Source organism: Grus americana, chromosome 7 (assembly GCF_028858705.1).
Source record: "Grus americana isolate bGruAme1 chromosome 7, bGruAme1.mat, whole genome shotgun sequence".
NCBI lineage: Eukaryota > Metazoa > Chordata > Aves > Gruiformes > Gruidae > Grus > Grus americana.
Window position 1 is genome coordinate 28,156,613 of NC_072858.1, and position 24,900 is coordinate 28,181,512.

At 40.0% G+C, this 24,900-nt stretch overlaps 1 protein-coding gene across 1 annotated transcript in view; it reads right to left on the reverse strand.

The window, feature by feature from the left end:
- ZCCHC24 (zinc finger CCHC-type containing 24) overlaps positions 1-24,900 on the reverse strand; it is a 116,327-nt gene that overhangs the window by 81,905 nt on the left and 9,522 nt on the right. The window contains exon 2 of the mRNA XM_054831392.1: positions 17,155-17,355. Coding sequence (XP_054687367.1) covers positions 17,155-17,355 — 201 coding nt within the window. The remainder of the gene's footprint in view (positions 1-17,154; positions 17,356-24,900) is intronic.

The window sequence follows — 24,900 nt, forward strand, 5'->3', positions numbered from 1 at the left end:
CTGAATGTTAGAATACTGGTAATCTAGCTGCATGTTAAAACTATGCTAGACTGTTCAACTAAACCCAAACTCCTTTCCCCAAATTGATAATAAATGATATGAAAATAGACTGATGTCCTATATTGTGTTCTGTAGGATAGTTCTCTAGTTCTACCTGTATGAAATGAGGCTACACTAGCAGAAAAGGCTCAGCTACATGTGGTAGAAGACCAGTTCTGTGTTCTGTGGGATGTTTATCTGATTAGTCCATGTAATTTACTCCAACAGAAAAGTCAGGGAGGGCTTAAAAGAAAAATCAGCTCCAAGAAGCTTTGTTTTCTGAAGATGTGCAGTATGGTATTTCTTACAGTGTCCAAATTCAGTTATTCATCCCAGCTAGATCTGCCTTAAGTGAGAAGGAATCGGGAATCGGGTTTTTAAAGAAGCAGTATGGAATAGGTCAATTCTACAAGGAGACTGAATATTTACTGCTGGATATTCAATTGCTGGCTGACAATCTGACTTACAGAGTCTTACTAAAACCTACTATGGGCTTTTTCAAGAACTTCAAATAACTTTCTATAGATCTAAATCTATAGATTTAACTCTTGGGGCTCACTGCACTTTGGCTATGGTTTCTTGTTGTAACATAACCACTCAAGGTATGCTAAAAATATCCAGAGATGAAACCACTGTGTCTTAACTTGCAAGATGTGCTAAGCAGATAAACAACATATTTTCTGGAGTGATTAATAAAATGACAGTGATGAATGAAATGACAGCTGCTGAAGATTAAAAGAGAAAAATAAAGGAAAAAAGGTTGAGTTTGGAAAAGCTAGATAAGGCTTGTGTCTCTGGGAACTGTATACAAGGAATACAAGAGTTGTACTTTCCATTCCCCATTACATCTGTTTCAGTGTGCCAAATATCCATTCTTCAGCCATAATTCTCCTACACCAATGGAAGGCACCTTGGAAAGGAGACTGAATGGGTCAAAATATTGACGTTAGATACTCTGGAAATGGAATGAGGGATTTAACTGTAGCAGCTGGATAAGGAGGGGAATTGATTGGGAAAGAATCTCAAGAATGGAGGTGAGATAAAGAGAGAGTATGACAGGATACAGAACGTGGGGTCAGCAGGGTCAGACCTCTGTATGTGCTCCAATAATTCTGCTGGAGCAAGACAACAGCCTGTCTCTGACGGCTGACCATCCAAAGTTGCTTGTATCTGTCTCCAGCTCCTTCTGAAATGAGTAGGTCTTTTCCACAGACGTAGATGGGAGCTAGACCAAGTCCTTATTTAACTAACCTTAGGGTGATGCTGTACACTGCCCTCTCTGATTATTTTTCAACAGCTGGCAGTCTTCAGGCAACAGCTGTCTTCTTGCTTCTCACACTTCCCTGGCTCTTATCTCTACTAGCTTCTGCTTTTGGCCCTTATCAGCCATCAAATGTATTAGGGGCTTGTAAGAGAGAAGACTATGGGGTAGAGAGAAAAGACATGATAAGAAATGTTTATGAAGAGCGATGCTTTCATAAGATACTGCTCTTCCTCCTGAGAAAGATGGGTAAGGTCCAAGGGATTGCACTGAGGTGGTTTGCATCCCTCATGGAAAGGATCACTCAGTCTCCCCTCCCCAAGAGCAGTGACTGATTACAGCTCTGCCACTGGTCCCTGCTGTGGTTTCCATGCACACCGATGCTGTTGAGTCTCTGTGTACAACCACCAGATGAACCGGTTAAAACAACACAGGCTCTAATGCAAAGTCTGCAGACTGCACCCAGCTCTAACCATCCATCATCACAAGTAATCACCAATGTGAACTAGGGTTCAGATAAGACCAGCTCATGAATAATGAACAGCTCGATAACCTGGGCCAAATACATAGTAGTGAACAAGTACTTTGAAGTGCCTGTAGCTACAGAGCGGCTCCCTTCGTAGGAGGCACAAACGTTCGATAGCTCTGTTCAGTCTGACAGCAGAGAGCTCCTGGAGTCTGTGCCGATGCTGAACTGCCACTAAGTAGCACCCACAAGTAATCATGCCATTTCGAGATGGTCAGGAGGTTTATCTCCATCATAATAGGTATAGCCACAGTCCTCCATGGAAAACAGTACAACATTCACACATGTGAAGCTATGGCATTTGAAAACCCCAAATTTACAGGACGCTGTATTACATCTCAACAAGTATGGTTACAGGAGTTTTGGATCAGAAGTAGCCTGGGCCAGCCGCCCTGGAGCAGAGGAGGAACTTGCAAGCACCGTGGTCAGACACATCTGGCAGAGGGGCAGCTGCTGAGAGAAGGCCACTTCTTTCGACCGCTCTGCTTTCTGGCACAATGGAAACTTCTTCCAGCAGGGCAGCACTCATTAGTAGGCAAAGGGGAGCTTTCCTGGGTTACAGGCTGAGCTGAGACAATGCTACAGGCTCTCACAGGAACTATAGCTCCCCAGGAGCCTTCTCCCATTCCAAGTGCAAGGTACCTATATCTGACCTCATTTTTCTGATGTTTAAGAAAAACAGTTACTAAACAGAAACACTACATTACTGCACAAGGAAGAGACTGGGAGAGCAAACCACAAGCGTGTATGTCTTGAGAACGCTCAGATGCTAAATTATATGAAAGGGGAACAGAAGTGAATAGAACGGACCAGAGTGACTGAGAGGGAGCTTTTCTTCACAGTGAGGCCACCAACTCACCATCCACAGATCAGGGAAGTGCCTGCATAGAAGAGAAGTCTGCTGTTGCAACAGAGTTGGCAAAGAACCTATAAAACTCTTCTATCTTGCCAATCTAGAGGAGCATGGCTGTGGAAACATAGATGCCAAAGCAGCATAAAAGTAACTTTGGCGTGTTTTAAGTCAAATAGAGTTGAAATGAGGGAAGCTTGCAATGCCTCACAATCTGTGCCTATGGAAACACGCCTCTCGAAGTCAAAGCAAACCCCAATGCGTCCTAATGTTATTGGAAGTACAGAAGACACCACTTTTATTTCAATTATTCACTTGTCTGAGAATTACTGGGAACATTCCTTTGAATTAGTCACATAAAAAGCTTGAGTAAAATTGATTGTTGCTAAGTATTTGCTCTAAAAGTGAAGCAAATTTCTTTTTCCAATTGGCTACTCATCTCAAGTCTTTTGGTACAGAAATTTCTGACCCCTTCTCAGGCCTAAGGTGTAATAAATTTCAAGGATTATGATACATTCCAGAAACAAAAAATAGTAGAGAGAAAGAAAAAATGCAAAGCTTTGGTTATAGGAAGGACTGGACTGCTTTGTCTAAAGGTTAGGTTTATGGTCAGGGTTAGGGTCGAGAGAAGGAGAAAGCCTAAAGCTACAGTTGCATTTGGGCTAGAAAGAGGCTGCCTAAGAAGCTGAGGGCTTCAAAAAACTTGTCCCCTGAGGACAAGTTTTGGTACTGGAAAGGGCTTGGGCATCTTGTGTACAGCTGAATTTAGGACTAGGGTTAGGCTTAAGCTGTGAAAGAGAGGAAGGCCCAGAGCCACAGCTGGAGATTCTGCAAATAATCCTCCACAGTAAACTGGGGGCTGATGTTACAATTTCTCCTCCCAGGTTTATTGAGCATCTGGAGGGATTGGGACCCTGAAACAGCAAAGCCAAGGAATAAAACAATTCAGTAATTCATATCACATTACTCTTTTTATTTCTGACTCAGAACTGCTACTTGTGATGCTTAGTGCAACTTTTCAGTAGCAGCACTGAATTTGGGATATACTAGGTCTCTTTAGGACTGGGAGAAACTGATAACATAACCATTCAATTTATTCTCACTTTTCCACCAAGAATCTTGACTTCCTATCAATTTTACCTCCAAACCATCCCCCCTGCTGCCCTCTGCTCTCTGAAAACGCACTGAAATCTAAAGTTTCAGACATTCTAGGAATCTCTCCCGATTCTTTTTTTCCCCAATCTCTGAGAAACCTGATCCACCAGATGGGTGGGAGAGCTTATTGTTTTTTCGTCTGACATCTGGATTTCATTAGCAGACTCATGCGTGCTGAATCAGGAATGGGAGCTCGGAAGAAAGCAGATGAGAGTTAAAATTATGTTAATGCTAAAAAAAAAAAAAAAAAGCCCTGTTCTCTACTCCAACTTTGCAAACAAACACAAAATGTGAGTCACATTGTGACCTCAGCATAAACAGTACAGCCCTTATTAGCTGTACCCACTTACGCTGGTATATTGGATATATTGTGCCTCAAGCAGCTACAGAGAAGAACGTATTATTTATTTATATATATCAACATTATTTAAAAAAAAGTGCCTTTCCAATAGTTTCACGTTAATACCACCACTTTTCAGGTTTATAGTGTCTCCTGTCTTCTATTTAAATAGGTTCAATATAGTATGCAAGAGAATAATTTATCACAAACCAACCATAAAATTGTAGTTAAGACTTGCTGCTCAGGATATTGCTGTAAATGACACCAGCAAGAGAAATAATTTTTTTTTTTTAAGTTTAACAGGAATGTTAGCAGTGATCTAAAAGTCAGACTGCTATTAATTACTACAGCTTTCATTACTGAACAACAGCAACAGTAATACAAGCAGTAACCGTCTGTCAGCCCTGTACGTGGTGCTGTGCTAACAACCTCTGGATGACTGTTATGTCTCATCTTATTTGCTAAGGCTAATGGTTGCAGGCACGCAGCATCCATCTTTAGAGCCCACCTTATCCTTCCTGTCCCTCCCCAGCGCACAAGGACGTCTGGCACTCAGACCACGAGCGCCATGTCAGAGATCCCTGTCTTCTCAGGGCACTCAGCGGAGAAGAGGAGACTCAAAGTATCATTTGTGACTGGGTCACACAGAGGAAGGGGGATAGACAAGAAGCTTTTGGTCGTGTTTTAGATCAGAGGGGTCTAGGATCAGGAATCAAACAAAATTACAAAATGGTGACAATCTGAGAAAGCAGAGTGATTATAGATACTAGGGAAAGCTGAACGTGGAAGTCAGGCCTTCACGCTGCCCTGCGAATTGCCTCAAGAAAACTTCATACATCCTTGAAACAGGCCTCTGTCCCCTCTTCAGAGCTTCAGCCTACACACTTTATGTCCACATTACATCAGGTAGGATACAGATGTGTTAATATGTTTAGAGTAGCAGAAAACCGATAGAAACTTTTGGTCACTAATGCAAAAATGACTAGCACTGAGTATGGTTAGTTTTCTATGTGTAAGAGCACGCTATGCTATCTCAGGAGATATGGATATCACCTATCCTGAGAAAGTTCTATGCCTGTCACAGGTGAAATGCAGGTGGATATGTATTTCACCTGTCAGCCATAGAACAATCTCAGGAAAGGAACTAACCCCTATATTTACATAAGTAACCATTTTCAAGGAAACCTGAAAATTGCTGGGCTTGATTCTCTGCTTTCCCATCTTTCGTGCAAAGCGCAGCACAAAAGCCAGCATGGCCATTTTGGTGGTGGTTTGTCCTCATGTAAAGGGTGCAGAGAATCAGGCCTGGGGACACCTGACATTACAGGAGGAATTTTTCAAGATTCTTGGTAAAAACGATGAAGATAACAGTGCAGTTTTGTCATTTAGCTCTAATCTACTAAACTTCTTAACCAGGATTTACAGAAATCTGTTTGAACTTGCAGAGCTCTAACTTGCATTGAGAAATACAAAATGCAGGTCTGGAATGGCTACTATTAAGTTTTGCTTTTTAAGACTATTTAAACTAAAGCTGCCTTTCTACCTTAACGATGAATCTTCTTCGATCTTCTGGGAAAGCCTTGTTGTTTGCCATTTCTTTGAAAGGATCCTTTCTCTCCCCTACTTTTTGCTCTTCTAATCTCCGCAGCTCTGTAATCAGGCATGTAGGAGTAAGAGTAACATGACTGCTACATAAAACCATCTCAGAGGTTATCTCTGCTCTCATGAAGTCCCTGGAGGGTCTCCTTTCCTTGCCCAAGAAAGACCCACGGAGCAGCGTTTGGGAGGGCTGGGTGCATGCTTGGGCTGGTGTTGGTTGCTGCCAGGTGGTGCGGGTACGCTGGCTCAGGTGGAAGTATTGATTTGTCTGTGCTGTTGCAGAGTTTTATCTATAGCTGCACACCTGTACCGTGGGTTAAAATTAGAAATGGACTTGAAACTAGTATTTGTATATGAAACCCTTGAACCTGGGAAATGTTCAGTGTTACTCTGAACTCACGTCCAAAATTACAGCTTGAGATGACGTCTAAGTGTAGTTGAAACATGCTCACTCTTGGCAGAATGAAAAAGAAGTTGTTTACAGGGCTCAGTAATACAGAAAATCTCAAAAGGTGCTGCTGTACTCCTACGCACATTTCTGCACAGTCAGAGAACGCGTTAGAAACACAGAGTAGTAAGTGTCTTGCGGAAAATCAGATGCAAATCTGAGGATGAACTAGTAATCAAGATTATATCATTTCCAAAATGTCTGCTGTTGCTGATAAAATCCCCAAACGTTTCAGCTTAAGTGCTTGTCTAGGGCTTTATTGCCTTAGCTAATAATTTGGCACTGACCAGGCTCTGAAATGAAAGGCTTATTCTTTGTTTTCTCTAATTACCATGCAAACATTTTAGCTTTTCTGCCCCATGAAGGAAATTTGGAAGAAAAAACAAACCTTCCACAAACCTGGGCAATGTCTCCTTAAATAATAGTCTTCTATTAGTAACATGACAGATAAATTCTAGTGTAAAATACAAAATGTTAAGGAACTGAGTTAACAGTAAACTTATCAGCAAATCTATTACTCTTTTGCAAGGTGTATTTGCTTAAAAGTAAATTAGAAAATTTGAGATATTTACTATTGGTTTTGGTGAGCTGAAATAGTCTAGGAGTTAAAACAGGACTTGTGTCTGTGAACTGAAGTTCTGTTCTCAGCTCTTTCAGTCTAACAGTGGGGGAAGTTACTAGGTTTCTCAGAGTCACATTATACATTTGTACAACATAAATATATTGAACTTCTGGATATAGAGTGGAGTCAGAGCTGATGCTTCCAGAATATAAACAGGGAAAAACAAAATTATGGAAGTGACTGTTTAATGGTACTAATTTTAGGGAATGAACAGTTTTTATAACATTGAAAGCACTAGGAATGGCCCTATGTCAAAAAACCAAATTCAAAATAAATAGAGATTCTGTTCTCACTTGAATTTGCAAGAAAATTAGCATAACCAGGGCTCACAAGTCTTCAAAGCCTCCAGGTTTGGTGTTTTGGGGAAATTTACAGACACTATCCTTTCACAGGTATGCACTGACTGGTGCTGCTGCAACAAGGAACCTGCAGTCAGTTTTTAGGTCATCTGGTCTAAACTACCATTAATGTAAGGCTAAAACGTGGCTTTTGCTGTGGGGCAGCAAATGGTGGCCGTATCAAAACGTGCTCCTTCTGGGATGGAGTAGTGACTGGAGAGCTACTCTAAACGTCCAGAGGAGAGCCTCTTTAGGACTACAAATGCTAAACAGGTTCTTCAATATTAACATCACTGCCAAGATCAAATGGTCTCTTCTCCAATAGGCACAATGACTTCTAAACCAATTTTAATCCTCAAGTATTCCTTTATAGCCACAGGATTGCTGATTATAAGTGAACTCAACTCACATAGTATACTCTGTAGCATCATCTGGACTATATAATCTGATTGCGTGATGCCTGCTGAGCTTGATGTCTGAGCAGCTGACGTCCATGCATCGGTATACCACAAAGACTTGTGTTCCTGAGCCATGCAGTGCTGCCTTTTCTCCTGCTTCTGATCTAGCTCGCTCAGCCAGTCTGAAGGATATATGAAATCGCACAAGGCATAGATGGGCGTTACGTGAGAAACTCTGTCATAATAGACCTTTTAGCTATAAAAGGGGTCATATTGAAATATCTAAGGCTCCTTTTATATTTATTGACATAAACCAGATACAGCTGAACATCACTGATACTTGTGCTATACCAGAGAAATGGAATAGGGATTAATTTTCATTTAGCATCTTAATTTCTTGAGGGAAGTGACATATCAAGAGGGAAAGGCAGGACTGACTGGTACATCTTGACAGCAGGAAAATAAGAGAGGGGTCCCTTGGGTTGAAATTGTGTCCTCAGTCTACAGACTGTCCTGGGACAATCGGAAAAGCGAGGAGAAGCTGAGCTGCAGCTGCTAGCTGTTGCCAGCAGAAACTGCTCTGCCTTTAGTGATTTGCTCTCGTTCTTCACTGCTCTTGCTGTTTGCCAGCTTCCTCCTTTGTACCGTAAGTTAAAAGGAAAAGGGACAGAGAGACAAGGCAGTTCGCTTTCTCCTCCACAGCCAGAGCATGCCCCATTTATCTGATGCCATCCAGCCTCAGAGCTTGTGGGCCTTCTTTAACTGGGCATGCAGATTATCAGAAAATGCATTTTCACTTGTGAGAAACTGGGAAATGATATATAAGAGATATTAATGTTCATTTGAGTAAATGGAACTTAGGAAACATCACAAAGCAGAGAATGTTTCTTCCACTTCAGATGTCTGCTTCAACCTTTTGCTTTTTCCACTGAACACCTTGTTGAAATAAACATTTTCCTAGAGAAAATTCCTTTTGAAAAAGTTATTTGATTGACTTTCTAAATACAGATTAAATGAAGCTACATTTTTACACAGGGTGTTTGTGCATGGACATTTTGACGGGTGTTATTTCCAAGGCTTAGGGTCTTCTGTTTTCTGTATTTGTTGTTGTAATAAATGCCTGTTTGCTTCAACTTTTATGTTTTAGCAGTATTGTATTTTGCAAGAGTATTTTATTTAAAAGCACAGTGAGGAAGGACTGTGGTAGCATTACAGCTGGGAGATACAGAGATCTTGAAGAACAATTAGTGATCTCTTATTGCAGAGCATGAAAATTTAGTTAATTATCATAGAATAGAATGACAGTATCATTAAGGTTGGAAGGCACCTCGAGATCACCAAGTCCAACCTCCTGCTCAAAGCAGGACCAGCATTGAGTTCAGGTCAGGTTTCCTAGGGCTTTGCCCAGTCAAATCTTGAATGCTTCCAAGCATGGATGAAAATTCCACAACCTATATTTCACACTAAACCAAAATACTCTTACGAAGTGAGAAAACATGATTCACTTAATCCTCCGTTACTCCTTTCTTATCAGTATGAATGAGGAATTGATAAAGTAGTGTGGTTTTGACCTGGTAGTTCTCTCTCTACCTTATCTATAAATCTGCTTGTGGAGGGCTGGAAACCAGACATTACTTTCCCTCTCAAGAGGAACGCTCGCAGTATTCATTTCCAAGCTAAGCACTTAATTATGGTTTATCAGGAGTTTTACTGCAAGCTAAGTAAATACCAAATTGTTGGTAAATAGAGTTCACATTTAGACCAATGCAATGTTCAGTCTACTTCAAAGGACTTTTATAAAAGTCTCCCATTGACTTGCACAGGATTTGGATCTGGTCTGTTGTGCACTATTTTAAAATATAAATTATGCATATTTAAGATAATGAGTTGTATTATTAGTATGCAGATACACAATAGTAGAAAAATAAGGCTGAGAGATGCTTTGGGATGCTGTCTCACTTGTCCCTGGACAGGATGACCTGTGAAAACCCTGATGGATGTTTATCTATACTGTTCTGAAAGTCTTCCAATAATAGAGAGCCTTCCAGGCACTCTATTTCAATGCCTCGCTGTTAGAAAGAGCAGCCTAGTTCAAGTCCAGTATTCTGGACTCATTAGCTGTGGATCTGGAAAACAAACTGCGCCTTCATGCAAGGTTTTCTATGTGTTTGCAACTTATTAATATGTCTTTTTGTGGGAGCAAACACCACTAGTTTTTCAGTCTTTCAACAGAAGTCATGTTTCAGAGATCCCAAATGAATTTCTCTGCTCTCCAGTCTTCCCTGAATTCTTGTGCTTAACCTGGACCCAGCTGAGGCTTTACCAATGCTGAAACCTTACCCAGTCAAAATGCCAAGTACCCATTTAAACAGCATTCTTTTCCTGTTATCACCCTTGTTGTCAGTGGGCAACCACCTTGAATTTGTCTAGACAGTGAATATGTAAATGAGATTCAAAAGTAAACAAAAAGTTGGAAAACCTCAATGAAACCATGGCAGGTGGTCCTCCAACACCTTTCACACAGTCCATTGGTAACCATCGCACAGGACCTGAGATTCCACCCCAAGGCCGCCGCAAAGACCAAGCAAGCATGCCCTCTTTACAGTGTTTGCCTTTATCGCATCTGTTTACCTTGCACTTCCCACAGCAAAAAAAGTTTGAACTCATATCAGTAATAAAGACAGAACCGCAGGAATGATGGCTTAGTAACGGTGCTGAAGGAGGAGTTTTTGTTTTGGCCAGTCTTCCAGACTTTTGGGAATGCAATATTGGGTAGTGTTCTAGACAGGAAAGGGGCACAGACGCAGGTCACTAGATATTTCTGTTTTCTTTTTCACTATCTAACTGCTCTTATTCTGGTTTGTTAGGGTTCGGTATGTTCTTTCCAAGCACCCAGTTTATCAAACAACTGGACACAAATGCCAGTTTTAAAACTAGTACTTTGGGAGCATGCTGTCAAAGCAGGGCTGTTTGGATCCCCTCTACTCACATACAGCTGTCCAAGTTACTTGCCTCTTTGATAAATGGTTTAAAGCCATGACATGCACAGCTTATTCAGAATTTCCAAAACAGAGAGAAATGAGGATTTTCTGATGTTTCAGACTCTTAAACAGCTTACAATTCCAGAGGTAAAATGGATGTGACAAAATTACAGCCCACCATCTTTTGTTACAAAATTTCTGCAAGTCTTCATAATAAAAGTAGCAATTATCTGAGAAAATATATCCAGCTAAACTCAGAAACTCTGAGAAAACTTGGCAGGGGTAAGTTCAAGCATATGAGTTAAGCAAAAAAACAACTCTGCAATAAATTTTGTAGTATATTTGATATCATGGAGTTGTCAAAGTGGCTGCATGTGGTAAAAAAGTAATTTAAAAAAATCTTAGCCAAGTCCAAATCATCTAGAATAATTCTATGGAGGTTCTGAGTGGAAAAATATGAATAAATTAAAGTAGGATGTTATGTATAAACAAGACTTTTGAGAGCCTCAAATTGTTGTAGTATGTCATAAGGTGGAAGTTTAGTATGTGTGTAGGTATTTACAGAATGAACACCTAGGAATTACAATTTCTTATAGAAGATGTATTTAGGTGAAGAAATAAGCACTATATGAAATGGGTTGATGTATCAAAATGTATTTCAAAGATAGAGAACGGAGGAGCTGGATATATATAGATTTGTTTTCTGGAGCGCCACATGCAGTTTGAAAACAATTACGTATAGTAGAAATTAACAGCTTTTTCCTGTACAGCAGCACATCAAATGCCAGCAAGTATACTCCAATCAAAAACTATGGTGGAGCCTGCGAAATTGAGCCATAAAGGGTTTCAGATTCCTGAGGCACTGGAGAGCTTGACCCCTCATCCTATAACTGAGTAAGAACTCTGACATTTCACTCAGTTCAATGGAGAAAAGACGTGTTTATTTGGAAGCCATCAGCCAATATCCAAGAGTACTGTAAAATGTAGCAACTGTCCAAAATTATTATTTTCAGAGTGAATTTTAAGATTTTTTCAAAGTCTATGATCACCTGTCATTCCAGAGATCTCTGAAACATCATCTTCCACTTGAAAAGAAAAATAAATTTCAAAAGGTTTGTGTTTGTTTTGCCTTTTTTTTTTTAAAATTAAGATCTTTAAGCCAAAACCCAGAAAGGTAAAATCTTTCCATCATTGTAAAGACAGCAGCTTGTTCATTATTGCCATCTCAGCCAGCCTTTGGTACCTGGAGGGAGCACAACTGTGGACTCCTTGCATTTTGCTGACATTTGAGATCCTTGCACAACCATAAGGCACAAGACAAATCAGATTAATGCTTCAGGCATGAGAGTCGCTGCAATCTTGCAGCCAAATAGCTGCCTGCTGAGCCAACTCCACTGCCAAAGATCCACTGTATCTGACCACGGGGAGGGACAGCTTCAGGGCAGCAAGATCTGGCAGACCAAGCTATGGACTAAGAAGAAAAGACTAAACTCAGCTTGACACTGATTTCTTCTACATCCTGCATGAAACCACAAAAGCAAATCTATGCAAACTCAAGCAGCCACAGTAATTACCTACTACTCCCATTGACTTGAATATGTGTTCTGAAGGTACTTTAGTTTTACAGGATTTGCTTCAAAGATCACTGTTGGCCTCATTAATATGGATCATGCCATACATTTCATTCACAGATTTAAAAATGCAGTGCAAAATGAGGCTAATATTGTTTGCAATTACGTATACGTCAGTGGTAGCATGTCTGTACTTCTATGAGCACGCACATGGATTTTCCTCTATGAGTATAGTGTAAAATTGGGAAACGCATTATGTAACAGTTCTGTATGTCTGAGGGACCAGACTAAATAGTTGTGCACCATGGATTTGACTGCAGAATGGTGGTATTTCCCCGCTCCCCCCCAGTAAGTCTCCATGATGTGAGAGTTCCTTGCCTGTGGAGGAATTTACAGGAATTGTCAGGAAGATTTTTTTCAGAGAGCTTGGCACTGGCACAGGGATTGGAGCAGTCTCCTTGTTCAGCACTCGAAAAACATGGCTGGAGCCATGTATTTTTTGAGTGACTAGTCCTGTACATGTTTTCACAAAAGGATTTGACAGCACTTGAATGAAGTTAGGACAGAGAGACCAGTAGATGGAACTGGTGCTTGGCAGAAACACAAGGTAGAGCAGTTTCGAAACTTTGAATACGGAGATGCTTTGCTGGAGCTCTGAGCTTGGACATCTACGAGTATGAGCTTTGGTGCTGCCTTTCCTGTTAATCCATTACTGCCCAAATTAACGAGAGGAATGACGTATGCAATAAATGAGGTCTAGGATCTGTATCCACATATTTATTTCCCAAAGAAGATTTTGAGCCATAGCAAAGGTTCAATCACTCAGCAGCTTCTAAGAACTTGAACTAGGTGGCTTATTCACAAATGTCCATATACACTGTATCTAACACCTTACCCTTATCCTGTAATTTCTGCATATAAAACCTATATGATAGGTCTGAATTTAGGGTGACGACATCATGGAAGTATGGTAATGTCAGTAACATCCCTGTACTGTAAAGGAGCAAGATTCCTTTTGTACAGGCCATGCATAGTACAAATGATCCCACTGTTTAGATTTTGTAGGATTTAAAAATACAGACTACATTGATAATGGGTGAAAACAGACAATGTAACTTTTTAGAAAAGGTCTTCTATGAGTTTCTATATCTGCTAGATATATGATTCTTCATTACATTATCTTAACTATTACTGGCCCAGAGCTGCTCATTATTTGTCCTGGCAAGGAAAAGAAAACCTATGGTTATCACACCTACGCAAGATGTACACTGGCATGGTACTTTTGACTACACAAGTAAACAAAGTTTTGACAAATCTATATACGTATATATTTATATATCATGCAACTAACTACTAGTAAATGAGATAGGAAAAGTACTCTCATTGCTCACATTCCTTGCTATTTAAAGAGAAGTATTTTGTATATTTGGTGGCACTTTCAATGATAATTTAAGAGTGCTGCTATATTAAGAGCAAGGCTTTTATCCTTTATTCTCTAGACATTTTTCAATTCATTCAAGTCAATGGGAGTGCTGCATGTGCAAGAGCATCAGAGGGGTAAGATGTTATCATCTAAGCCACTGAAACTCAAAAATTAGTTCAGAGAAAATGTAGGTATGCTATAAAGATGACACTAAAGATAAAAAGTGCTGTGTTTTTTACAGACATAATAATTGCAACAGTTTTTGCAAATGTAGCAAATTGGAAGTGATTAACTCTGGTCATAACATTGCTCTCATTTCTGGTAGTTTCTAAAACAGAAAACACACCTTCTATCACTACAGATCACACAAACTACGTGCTAAAATAATAGAACTTTGCTGAATGCCATTTCAATTTCCAAACAGATAATTTTGGACAGGTTATTGGACAAACTACAGGTATCTGAGGTACTCAAATAGTAAAGCTGGCCTTTTTTGTTTATAATTATTTAACCTCCTAGAATACCATCATCACTTCAAGATATAAATCTGAACCAATACATGTATGTTCAGCAGTATGGTATGCCATCAACTTCTACAGCAACAGAAAAAGAACATATCTCTACGGTGTTTATAACAAGCAGAATTAAGGGAGGATATAAAGTCTTAAAGTTGTTACACAATTTCTTTGTTATGCAGGAAAAACTCCATAAAATACCCCATTTCAAAATCTGTTTCTTATTAGGCAGTTACAGAAAAAGAAAATAAAAATAGCATATGATTTACTGATATGCATTTTGTCCAAATCAGATTAGTTTATCTCTTTTCTCTATCCAAATTTAAGGACTTTAAAAATGCATAGCTACAGCCCTTTTTTGGTAGGATTCGCAAAACAAATTTCATTTTTGACAGCACTAGAAAAACTAAGCATCAAAACCTAAGCTATTAAGTGGTGCATATAATGTTCAAATTAAGAAATCGGTTATTGTCAAAAGCCATGGTAACCAATGGGGCCCTTCTAACAAAGGTGTGACCCTTCCATTGGCGCTCCCTTCTTGTGCACAATGTTTTCAACATTTTGAATGTAACTCGTGCACACGGGGTCATCCCCTGTAGATCTGTCCTCAAATTTAGATAAAATAAGGGAAGTGCTTAAGTTTCTGTGAACACTTAAGTCTGCTCTTTTTCAAGAAAGCACTTATATGCTGACTAGACCATAAAACACTTGCTTGTGTTAGAAATCTCCAGTAAAGCAGAACTGATTTCATATCACCTGTTTCTTAAGTAACATAAACTTGGATCTATAGAAACAGATAGGGGCACACACAGCAAAAGGCACTGATGAGATCTGTTCTGGGATGTCATATATACATGTAGTCATGCACGCACATGGAGATGAAAAGCACAAGAGGACAGCCATAAGAATTGGGGAATAGAGTGTCCATCTACTTTTTGTGAGGAGATGGAGAAAACCTGGCTTGGTTAGTCCTACAGAATGAATGCTGAGAGAGGATACGATTGCAGTCTATTAATACATCCTGAGATAAACACCAGGGAGGGAGAAGAGCTATTTCAGTGGAGGACAATGGTGGCAGGAGAACAAATGACTATGAAGTGGCCACGAGTTACACTTCTCCTGGTAATTGGAAGATTTCTAATTAAGAGAGGACCGAGGTTCTGGAGCAGCTTCCTACATCAGCAGTAGCGAGGGCAGAATACTGAAACACTTCCCAACTAAAACTTGATCAGTTTACAAAAGGGACACTATGATATGGCTGCCTGTAACTGTAGAAGACCACGTGCAGTGAGCAAGCAGATGCCTCCTGGTCCTGTGTTTCTTCACTCATTTCTTACTAGCTCATAGGCCAGCCACAGAGTATGCTCTGTAGGAAGTCTTTTTTTCTTGGTTCACAGAGAAATTGGAGATGTTACTAGTGAAATCTTAAAAAAAAATTATATAGGATGTATAATTTAAGTAAATTAATCTTCCTGCAAGAGCCTTAATTTATTTGCATCTCCTGGATTTCTGAGGATATATCCTTAATTTTCATTAACTGTTCTTTAATCTCTAATGCCTCAAAACTCTAACAATACCTATGAAATAAATAATGCATTTCTGCTCCAACTCTGACACATTCACTTGGGACTGTCTGCGTGAGCTGCAGCTTGCACGTCAAGGGACCTGTTGCCTTCATTTGGTTTCTTACACAGCACGGCACAGCCATCTCCCACAGTTCAGCACTCTATTTCTGCGCACATTTAGTAGTTGTAGTTCTAATCCCCTTGTTAAGTAATATACGCTATTACGCGGTCCTATCTCTACGTTTGCTGTAACAAGCTAAACTAAGTACGTGAAACACAGAAGTATACAAACAGGAGTATTTTTGATCTAGCAAGGAAAATTTCATATTTTTTTCCCTAAAGAAAACTGCCTTATTCAATGTATATTGAAATAACATGAAGTAAAAATATTTTCAAGTGCCCCACCCAAGACTGCAAATGTACTTTAATTCCACAGTTTTTGTTAGAATTAATGAAAGATACACAGCTAAAGTGCATGAAGAAAACAGTTTAGTCTGTGCATAACAGCAGAAGGAATACACTCAGCTAAAGCTCATCTGACATTAGACTCGATGCCATGCTGACCTTGCTCAGCTGGCAGATGCTTTTCCGCTTGTGATTTGGCTTATATATGTCTGGCATCCTCAATGGGCGAATTAACTGTCGTTAATTCTATGCAGATTAATTCTGCTGAAAATCACACGTTAAGAGGGTAGGAGGTTAAAGCCATAATGAAGTGGATGCCAGTAATGTCCACATCTGTATTTCTAGGGTATTGGCAGCACTTTAATTTCCTTGGGACTGTACAATAGAATATTGTTGGAGTTGTGAAAGTTTAAGCCAGCAACATGCCTGCATCCAGGTGAAACTTGAGAGGATGGAGAAACCTCGCACACTGTGGCCTGGAGCCTCAGAAAAGAAAATTGCAGATTGGTGAGTGGTTTTAGTGCACAGCGCTTTATACCTCTTTTCTAAGGAAATAAATATTGCCAGGTTTTGCTACTACAGAAAAGTTCTGGGAGTCCAAGAGTGTCACATTGGCCAAGTACAGCAAACCTCTTCTATGAGACGGAAGACATTTTGCACCAGATACACTTGGAGCTTGTGTTACTGCGATGCTGATTCAATATCCTCAACCAGTGTAACAATTTATTCTCCTTTAGCATATATAACTTGTTATATTTTTATTAAGTGCTATTGCCAAAATGACTATACAGTATGCTGCTTGAAAACATATTTTATATAATCTCTGTGACAGAAAGTTACATAGTAGCCTTTTTTCAAGTTTCCAAAATCTATTTATTGTGTGCCTAGTTGAACATCTTTTGTAATTCTTATTAGGCAAATGAAATAGCATATTTTTTCCATCAGCATTGTGATAAAGAATAGATTAAAAGAACACATGGCTAGCTTGGCACTTGGTCAAGGTATTTCTTTAGTGCTACTCACTCTACAGAACTATTTCAGTCAAATTCTGTGTTACTAAATCAAGGAATGGTGAAAATTTTGATGAAGATTTTTCCATAATATTGTATATTCCTTACCTGTGGGCAGTCTTTGATGTAGTGTCCCTTGTTAAAGCAGAGGTGGCACAGGTAGTTAGGAGGTGGCCTCTTGCTGGGTTTTCTGGCTTCTGAAGAAAGGGATAGGTCAGAGAAATGCTCGGTGAGGGAGCTTAACCCATCCACAATGTTATTAAGAGAGCCATAAGGTGATGCACTCTTGTACAGACTGCTGCTCAGAGCCTGCCAAAGAAAAGGAAAAAAGTCACATGAAACATAGTACTGAATTAAGGATTGTTCTGAGGCTGATCTGAGTAGGGGAAAGATAAAAATAGCAGAAAAAATGTGATTTTTTTTTTTCTTTTATCATTAAGAATATGGCTGCATATTTGAGGAGAGCAACATACAGCCATTAATAAAGAGGTTTCACGAAGGCAGTGCAGTGGAGCTGGTCATCCCACTGCTGAGGAAACTGTTGAGCTTGCCATGGTTCACTAAGTCCAACCTTTCCACTACGCAACGCTTGCTTTTTTTGTGTTTGATCATACCACATTCATGGTATGGTTAGAATATGCAGGCAAAAAGCTGAAAGAACAACCCACAAAGGGGAATCTTTTTGTGTCCAAAACTACTTACACAAACAATACTGAAGTCAGGGAAAGGAAAAGAACACCAAGAAAAATGTAAAGTAATTTTTAATTTCCAATCTGATTGAGACAGTCAACATAGAGTCCCGTGTTCAAACAATAACAAGAAACATTCAGAACTACATCTGTCTTGGATTTTCTAAGGGGAAACCTGCTGTGACTTAAACGTTTCCTGATAAACAGTAAATACCTAGGTTTTGTACTTCACCTCAATGGGATCTTCACTCTCTCAATCTGCAAATCAAAATCAGGAGCTCCTAATTTGCCATTCAGTAGTTTCAGAACAGCAGGAAACCCATAATCACCTAAATAGTTAATCTCTCTAATGGAGATAACAAGGATTCATTCATTTTAATATGTCAAGGCTCAAAAGAAACTGTGCGGTAGGAGTTTTAAAAGTAAATTTTAACTTAAAAAAATAAAAATTAACATGGTAATGAATCACTGTAGAAACAGGACCAATTATTGACAGTTCTCTCCACCCTGAAATGACAGGACACATTTTGCAGGGTGTTTCTATGCTCGGTCCGATACACCTCACAATAATGCTCATGTCACTCTCCTGGCATCAGAGAATTCCTGCTGGCTTATGGGAAAGTGAGGTAAGACGAGGTCCAGTCTGTGCCTCTGTGGAGACCTTGTTTTTCAGTGCTATTAAATCCAAATATTTCAATGGAGCCTTTATATATGTTACATATGTGTTGAAGACTTGCATTGAAATTTATTTAGAGAGTACGTGAAATAAATCTGAAATGGATTTACATTTATCTCAGAGATCTCAAACATTCAGGAAGTCTGCACAGTGAGTGTGTTTTCTGGGTAACAGTCACATACCGAAAGAATTATATGGAAGCTCTAGGCACAATTACCTGGATGAGTCCCAGCTATCACTGAATCCCATCCCGCTGCTGAGAGGAGAATCAGCCACTTTGTTTCAGCGGTTAAGCCCGTACATTTTAAAAGGAAAAGCTATTTAAAAAACTAACAAAAAGGTTTTAGCTGTTTTAGTCATCAAGCAAGCAAAGATACCTCCAATGGTCACTGGAATTTATTTTCTAGGATTTATTGGACACTATTGGAATGAGAAATTCTTGGCATCAGATTATTAAAAGGAAGGGGAAGTGCTATGGATGCCAAAATAGTATTAATTAAGGGTCTTCAAGAAGTTTTTGTCTCCCTAGGAGCCACTTTCGCTTACATACACTTGGAATAATGCAAAAATCTTTCTTTTTAAGAGCTCCTCTTGCCAAGAGATTCTTAAAGTATTTCACATACATTACACCCATTGGTAACTTTGCAATTCCCTATTATCTGATTTTTATAGAAGGGTGGGTGTATGGACACACAGAATGTGTGAAATCCCACTTTACCCATTGTCAAAAACTGGAACATCCCCTGCGGATGTAGAATATATAACTCCTGCCCATCAGGAATCTGCTATTTCTGCCCCCAGGCCAACCCAGTGACCAAACAAAACATACATATCTGCTGCCTTCAGTGGGCTTTGAATTGAACATATGGCTTGCAGTGGTCACTTTTTTTGTTTCTACATATCCTTTACAAGGAGCTGTTACCCCCATTACAAAGGAGCAATGTGGCACCATGACTGGGTGTTACATAATTCACTCCTCCACCAACCCTTCTTGGCACATTTCAGGCCAATACTGAAATGCAAGGGTTGCAATGACCAAAGTTTCGCCCACTTTGTCAGCAAACCTTTACAAACTTTTGTTTGAACCATGGCAGCCAGAAGCCTTGTCAAAGGCCAGGATCCCATCGGGCTATAGGCTGTACCAACACTAAATCATAACCCTAGCAGCCACCAATAGCTCTGTGGCTGAAGCATGATATATGGCTCTGAAAGTGGCCACCTGGTTCAGCTGCCAGGGCATTAGTGCGATATGTGCCAAAGTTGGACATGCCAAAACATCCAGTCTACATACACCACCATGAAACACTTCCCTATAATCATCTTGAGGCCCAGTGTTAAAAAAGGAAAAGACACAAATATAACATCCCAGAAGATGACAGTAGAGGAGAAGATGGACATTGCTGATGTTACTGGTGCTTCAAAGAACAATAAATTCATTAAGGAAAATTCCTAGATGATCCCAAGATGCAGCCTGTCCCTCCTGGTATAAAGTCAGGCAAACCGCTTCAACAGTTCCTGCCAATCTGACCTGGAAAATGGTCTTAAATCAGTTTAACTCTGAGTCAATGTGAAAAACACATCAATCTGGCACTTGAAAGATGCTATAAAGAGCACCAGTGCAAACTGTGCTACATCCTGTCGCTAGCTGTGGAAATCTCCAGTTCCTCAGAAGGAGATGAGGAAAAATGCCGTTCCAAAAAGCCAAGTTATATAATAAGGGTGGTGGTGGGAAAGTTCATCCCGGTCCCTGGAATCCAATAGCAAAAGCCCAGAAACATGTAATGAATATGATGGAAGCAAATGGTGATTTAGTCCATTTTGTCTTTGCAGAAGATAAGGAGTGAATGAATATTGCTGAGATACATAAAACAGTATTTTTTTGTCTGGGACACTTAATTGAGCAAATCAGCAATTCAGTCCTTACTAACTGTTTGCACTGCTGAAAAGGGGAGTTTTACAAAGGGTTTCAAACAAAAACTTTGAATTAGCTTCACACTCAAAAGGGATGTCCAGGGGATGATCAGAGTGACAAGGAGAATGCTGATGGTCTCATACAGATGACAGTACAAAGGAAAATAGAGAGGAAGAGGGAAATGCATCCTGACTCATTCTGGTCTCAAGCGTATTGGTCCACATCTGGGAGGTGGCAGGGAGACTGCTCCTCTGATGAATTCAACAAAAAAAAAAAAAAAAGACTGCTTTGCGTTCACAGTGTGCAACTAGCAAAACCAACCTATTTCTTTAAAAAGAAGACAATGCTTTGAAACCAAAAATAATGCCTGTCACTTGGGAGTCTCAGTTTGAGCTATGGCAGGATAAAAAGGATTTGGCAGGGAAAGGGTTAGTGCTCTCAAGGAACAGAAAGACCACACTGCATGTCCTAATTACAAGGCTCATCAGGCCAGCTGCAATGAATTCAGGATTTCCTTATCTTGCTGTGGCGGGAGGATGGGAGAGCTGGTGGTAAAACTTTGAAACTGGCTTGGTGAGAAGTTGGGGCTGATAATGTAAGTTTGTTGGTTTTGTTTTCTTCCTATGAAACTTGTTGACTTAGTTGAATGTGAACTAAACTGAAAATTGGGTGTTGTACTTTCCAAAGGTAAGCTCTCTGCTCAGTAGATCTTTAAACTGCATCTGCTAGTGGTGTTAGGAAGTAAGGCTTCCTTTGTTATTTGTTTGCTAAGTGTTTCCAGTTAAAGGACACGTAATCTGTAAAGTTATGGTGTGGTCCTTTGTGAAAGAGGCAGCTATTGTCTTCTCTAGCTGTGTTACTCCGATTTCCAGTTGGGTAACATATGTGAGTGACTCAAGAGTTCCAGCATTTAAATCACCTCTAAGAAATTCCTAGTTATGTGAATGATCTGGCAAATGCTCTTGATTCTCTTGGCTGGTCCCTGCCTTTCAGAGACAGCTTTTGGGATTGATGTGCCAAGAGGTGGATAAGGAAATACTGAAACAGAATTTATCTCTTTAGCTTCTTTTTTAGTGATGGTATCATGTTGAAAGTAAAGGCAATAGTACTGTTAGAAATATGCAATGAAACATTTGAACAAATAGGTGGTAAGTCGTCTCTTCTCAATTCCCCACTGGTATGGCTGTTGCTTTAGCTGTAAAGGTATTTTTTTAAGGGTGAGCAGAAAGCACAGACCGTGTGATAGCATCTCAACTGTGACAACACTTAATTCTGCCCAGAGGTGATGGGATGAGCTATTTTCCAGAAGAGTTTATATCAATAAGCAATAGCAACCTGTTTATGTGGGAATGGCACCTTGTTATTAGGACTTATAGGAGTTAAGAAGCAAAGCTTTTAGGTATGAGACTGGAAATGTAGAGGTATATTTGGAAAATTCAGTTTCTGCCCTAAGTTCTGTCTATGGCTGCTGGACTCTTCAGGCAGTGATGAAAGGGTACAAATCCACTAGTTACCTACAGTTAGCATGACCTGTGCTGGCTGAAGTGGCTGATGGGCTATGCCTGGCCAGTACATTTGTTTGGTGCTCTTGGGGTTGTTTGGTTTTATTTTTGTTTTAGAACTATACTTTAAAAACAACTTTACTTGTCCCTTTGAAGACCTCCTTCCCTCACAAGCATCCAAAAGAAGAAACTACACTGGTACCCATACACAATATATCACCAGTTAAAATAGAAAGAAATTGATAAGAAGTTAAGAAGATTTCTCCCAGTGGTTCTCTCCATGTTTGTTTTAATTGCACATACTGAAATGAGGTCCTGTAGCATTTCAGTATTCCTATAATGTAGTCCAGTCATTGATTCTTCCATTACGTGAAATAGTCTGTAATGGAAAAGTGATGAGCAAAGAATTTTTGATGGCTTATTTTTGCTTTAGTATGTTGCCAACCTAATAAAGCAAACAAAAATAAAGCAGTCTTAACTTCCAGAGTTAAGTTTAAGTCAGCAGGCGCCATGGCTGTTTGAAGTTTGTTGGAGAAAAGGAGTTGGGTTGCCCTATTATCAGTGTGGAAAAAGTAAGGTTTTCATATACTATAAATTATAAACATTCTCCAGTCTGTGAAGCGGATATGATGGTAACCAGACTAGCTAGGCTAATTATTAGTCCTGCACTGAAATGTCAAAAGGTGCTGAGGTTGTTTATCAGCTTGGATTTTCATGAAGATAAGAACTGATCCCCATGCTGTGTCATAAGTAAAACAGTAGGATAGACAAGTCATTGCTCTCAGTTGCTATTTTCGCATTGGATGAGGGGGAAATCTGAAGCTATCCAAACAGTAATTCAGTGGCTTCTCTGTGCTAATATACAAAATTTAGCCTGAGGGCCTATATCTGTCTTCTCCACTAGTGACCCAAGGCTTGCTTCTGGCATGGGATTTATCTGTGGGGCCATGAGACGTGTGAAAGTACAACAGTTGCACCTGAAGATGACCATGTGTGGAGAAGAGCACTTCAAGTATGTGACTTTTCTGTGCTTCAGCTCCTTATAACTGGTCAAAACACTTGCCTGATTTTGTCCTCAAAGAAAACATCTAATGCAGAATCAATGTTTATGGCCAACCCCAAAGCCTTCTGAAAATAGAGGGATTAAATGAAAATACTGTTATAAATTTAGTTGTCTATTTCTTCTGGCTCAAATTAATACAAGTTTAATTACCAAGGCTGAACTGGAAAACCTCAAAAACTGCTCCTGTATGGCTTATGTCTGCTTTAGCTCTTCTGATAAATTATAGATACTTTGACAGAAAACAGTTTGAGAGTTTACTCAGTAACGTTTTATCCTTGGACAACTGCAAGGAAAGCTCATCGCTCAGTGAAGAAAATGTTTGCCTGGAGGAAGAAAAAAATACTCAGGCTTCTGTTTCCATCTGAAGTCAATGTTTAAGTTAGCTGTCAAAAAATCTGGTCTTTAGGCTGACTTTAGTAAAACGTGAATTAAGTTCCTCATCTAAAAACACAGATAAATGTAGATTAGCCAAGTAAACCTTAATTAACATATTCCTGGCTAGTTAGATGAGCCAAGTATACCTTAATTCACCCTTCTGTAGGGGGTTTAGATACATGCTTATATTAAGTTGCTAACACTAATGCCTACTTCAAAATATTTTTCAGATCGATGGCACTAGGACTTTCCTTTTGCAGAAACAGTATCTTAAAGAGACAACTATGAATGTGGCATGACCTGTCAGTAGCCGTGAAGCATGTCAATGGTAGGACAATGAATCTTTAATCCAGTGGACAGATCTATCGAATCTAGTTATTCCAGACCTGACCACTCCAGTGGCTGCGGCTTCTCAGGTCGTAATTGCTCAACGCTGCTGAGACTCTGCAGAAGAGCAAGCGGGTGCTCCTCTGTGTATGACTGGCATACTTTCAATTCACAACAAGGTTGAAGAGCAATGCATGCCACCATCTCGCCTTGCTTTAAATCTGCTGATCTTTAACGTTTTGATCTAAAGCTTTCAATGAGTTTCACAGATCTTCAGATCTTAAAAAATGCTGCTCCTTCCTCTACTATACAGTGGTACAGAAATAACAAACACTGACAGTTAAGTAGTTGCTCAGCCACCGTCATCAGGACTGCTGAAGCTCAGGTAGACCTCTTAGCTCTCTGCTAGTAGTGTGAGCCTCCTCATTTCAGCCTCAGGGAAAGGTTTACTGTGGACCTCAGTATGGGGCGCTTGTTTTAAATGATATACAAAGGCTTCACAAAAAGCCATTAATGGCAGACGTGAAAAGATGGTCAAGGAGAGGATAAAGATTTCGTCTGGTTAGAGGTGTGCAGTCTTGGAGGAACTTTCTAAATCCTGCACTGAGCTCCGCAGGGATCCTTTTCATCCACCGAACACTAAACAACTGCCCACTTATGTTAAAGAGAAGCTCTAACACATGAGCACTATATTAGGGACAAGGGAGACCATTCACGTTGTAAATTACTTTAACACATCCCCACAGGAGCTTTCATTCCTTGGCCTGTCCCTCACTGCCTGCAGCTGAGTCTCCCCCAGGCTGCAGACCGCCAACCTCCCTGACCTTTCCGAGAGGGGGCTGCAGGGAGGGCCTCCACCAGACACCTCGATCCCACTGCCTCCTTGCGTTGTCGAAAAACAAGCCTATTCTGTTGAGACAGGGTTCTGGGATGAGGAGGAGGTTATGAAGGTTGTATAGCATAAAGTGAGGGGAGAAACGGATGGACATGTTTTGACCCTTGCGCTTTCTGTTAACATCTCTGTTTCCTGCAGGAAATCTTGTCTCAATCTGACCTGTAGTTTGAAAAACAAGAGTCGGGTTTCCTCTCATTTGGTGGGTCTTTTGACACTCCAAACTTAAGAAAAATAACACCCGGAAATAGATATGTGCCTGTTCAAGACACACTTAGGAAAGCATTCACCTCCTATACAGCTCTTGCACGATGAAAGGTTTTGCCAAGAAATGTCCATTTTGGGTTAAATAGAACTTTAAGTCTCAGACAGTGTTGTTTATATCATTTACATTCAGTAATGCCTTCTTGGCACAGAA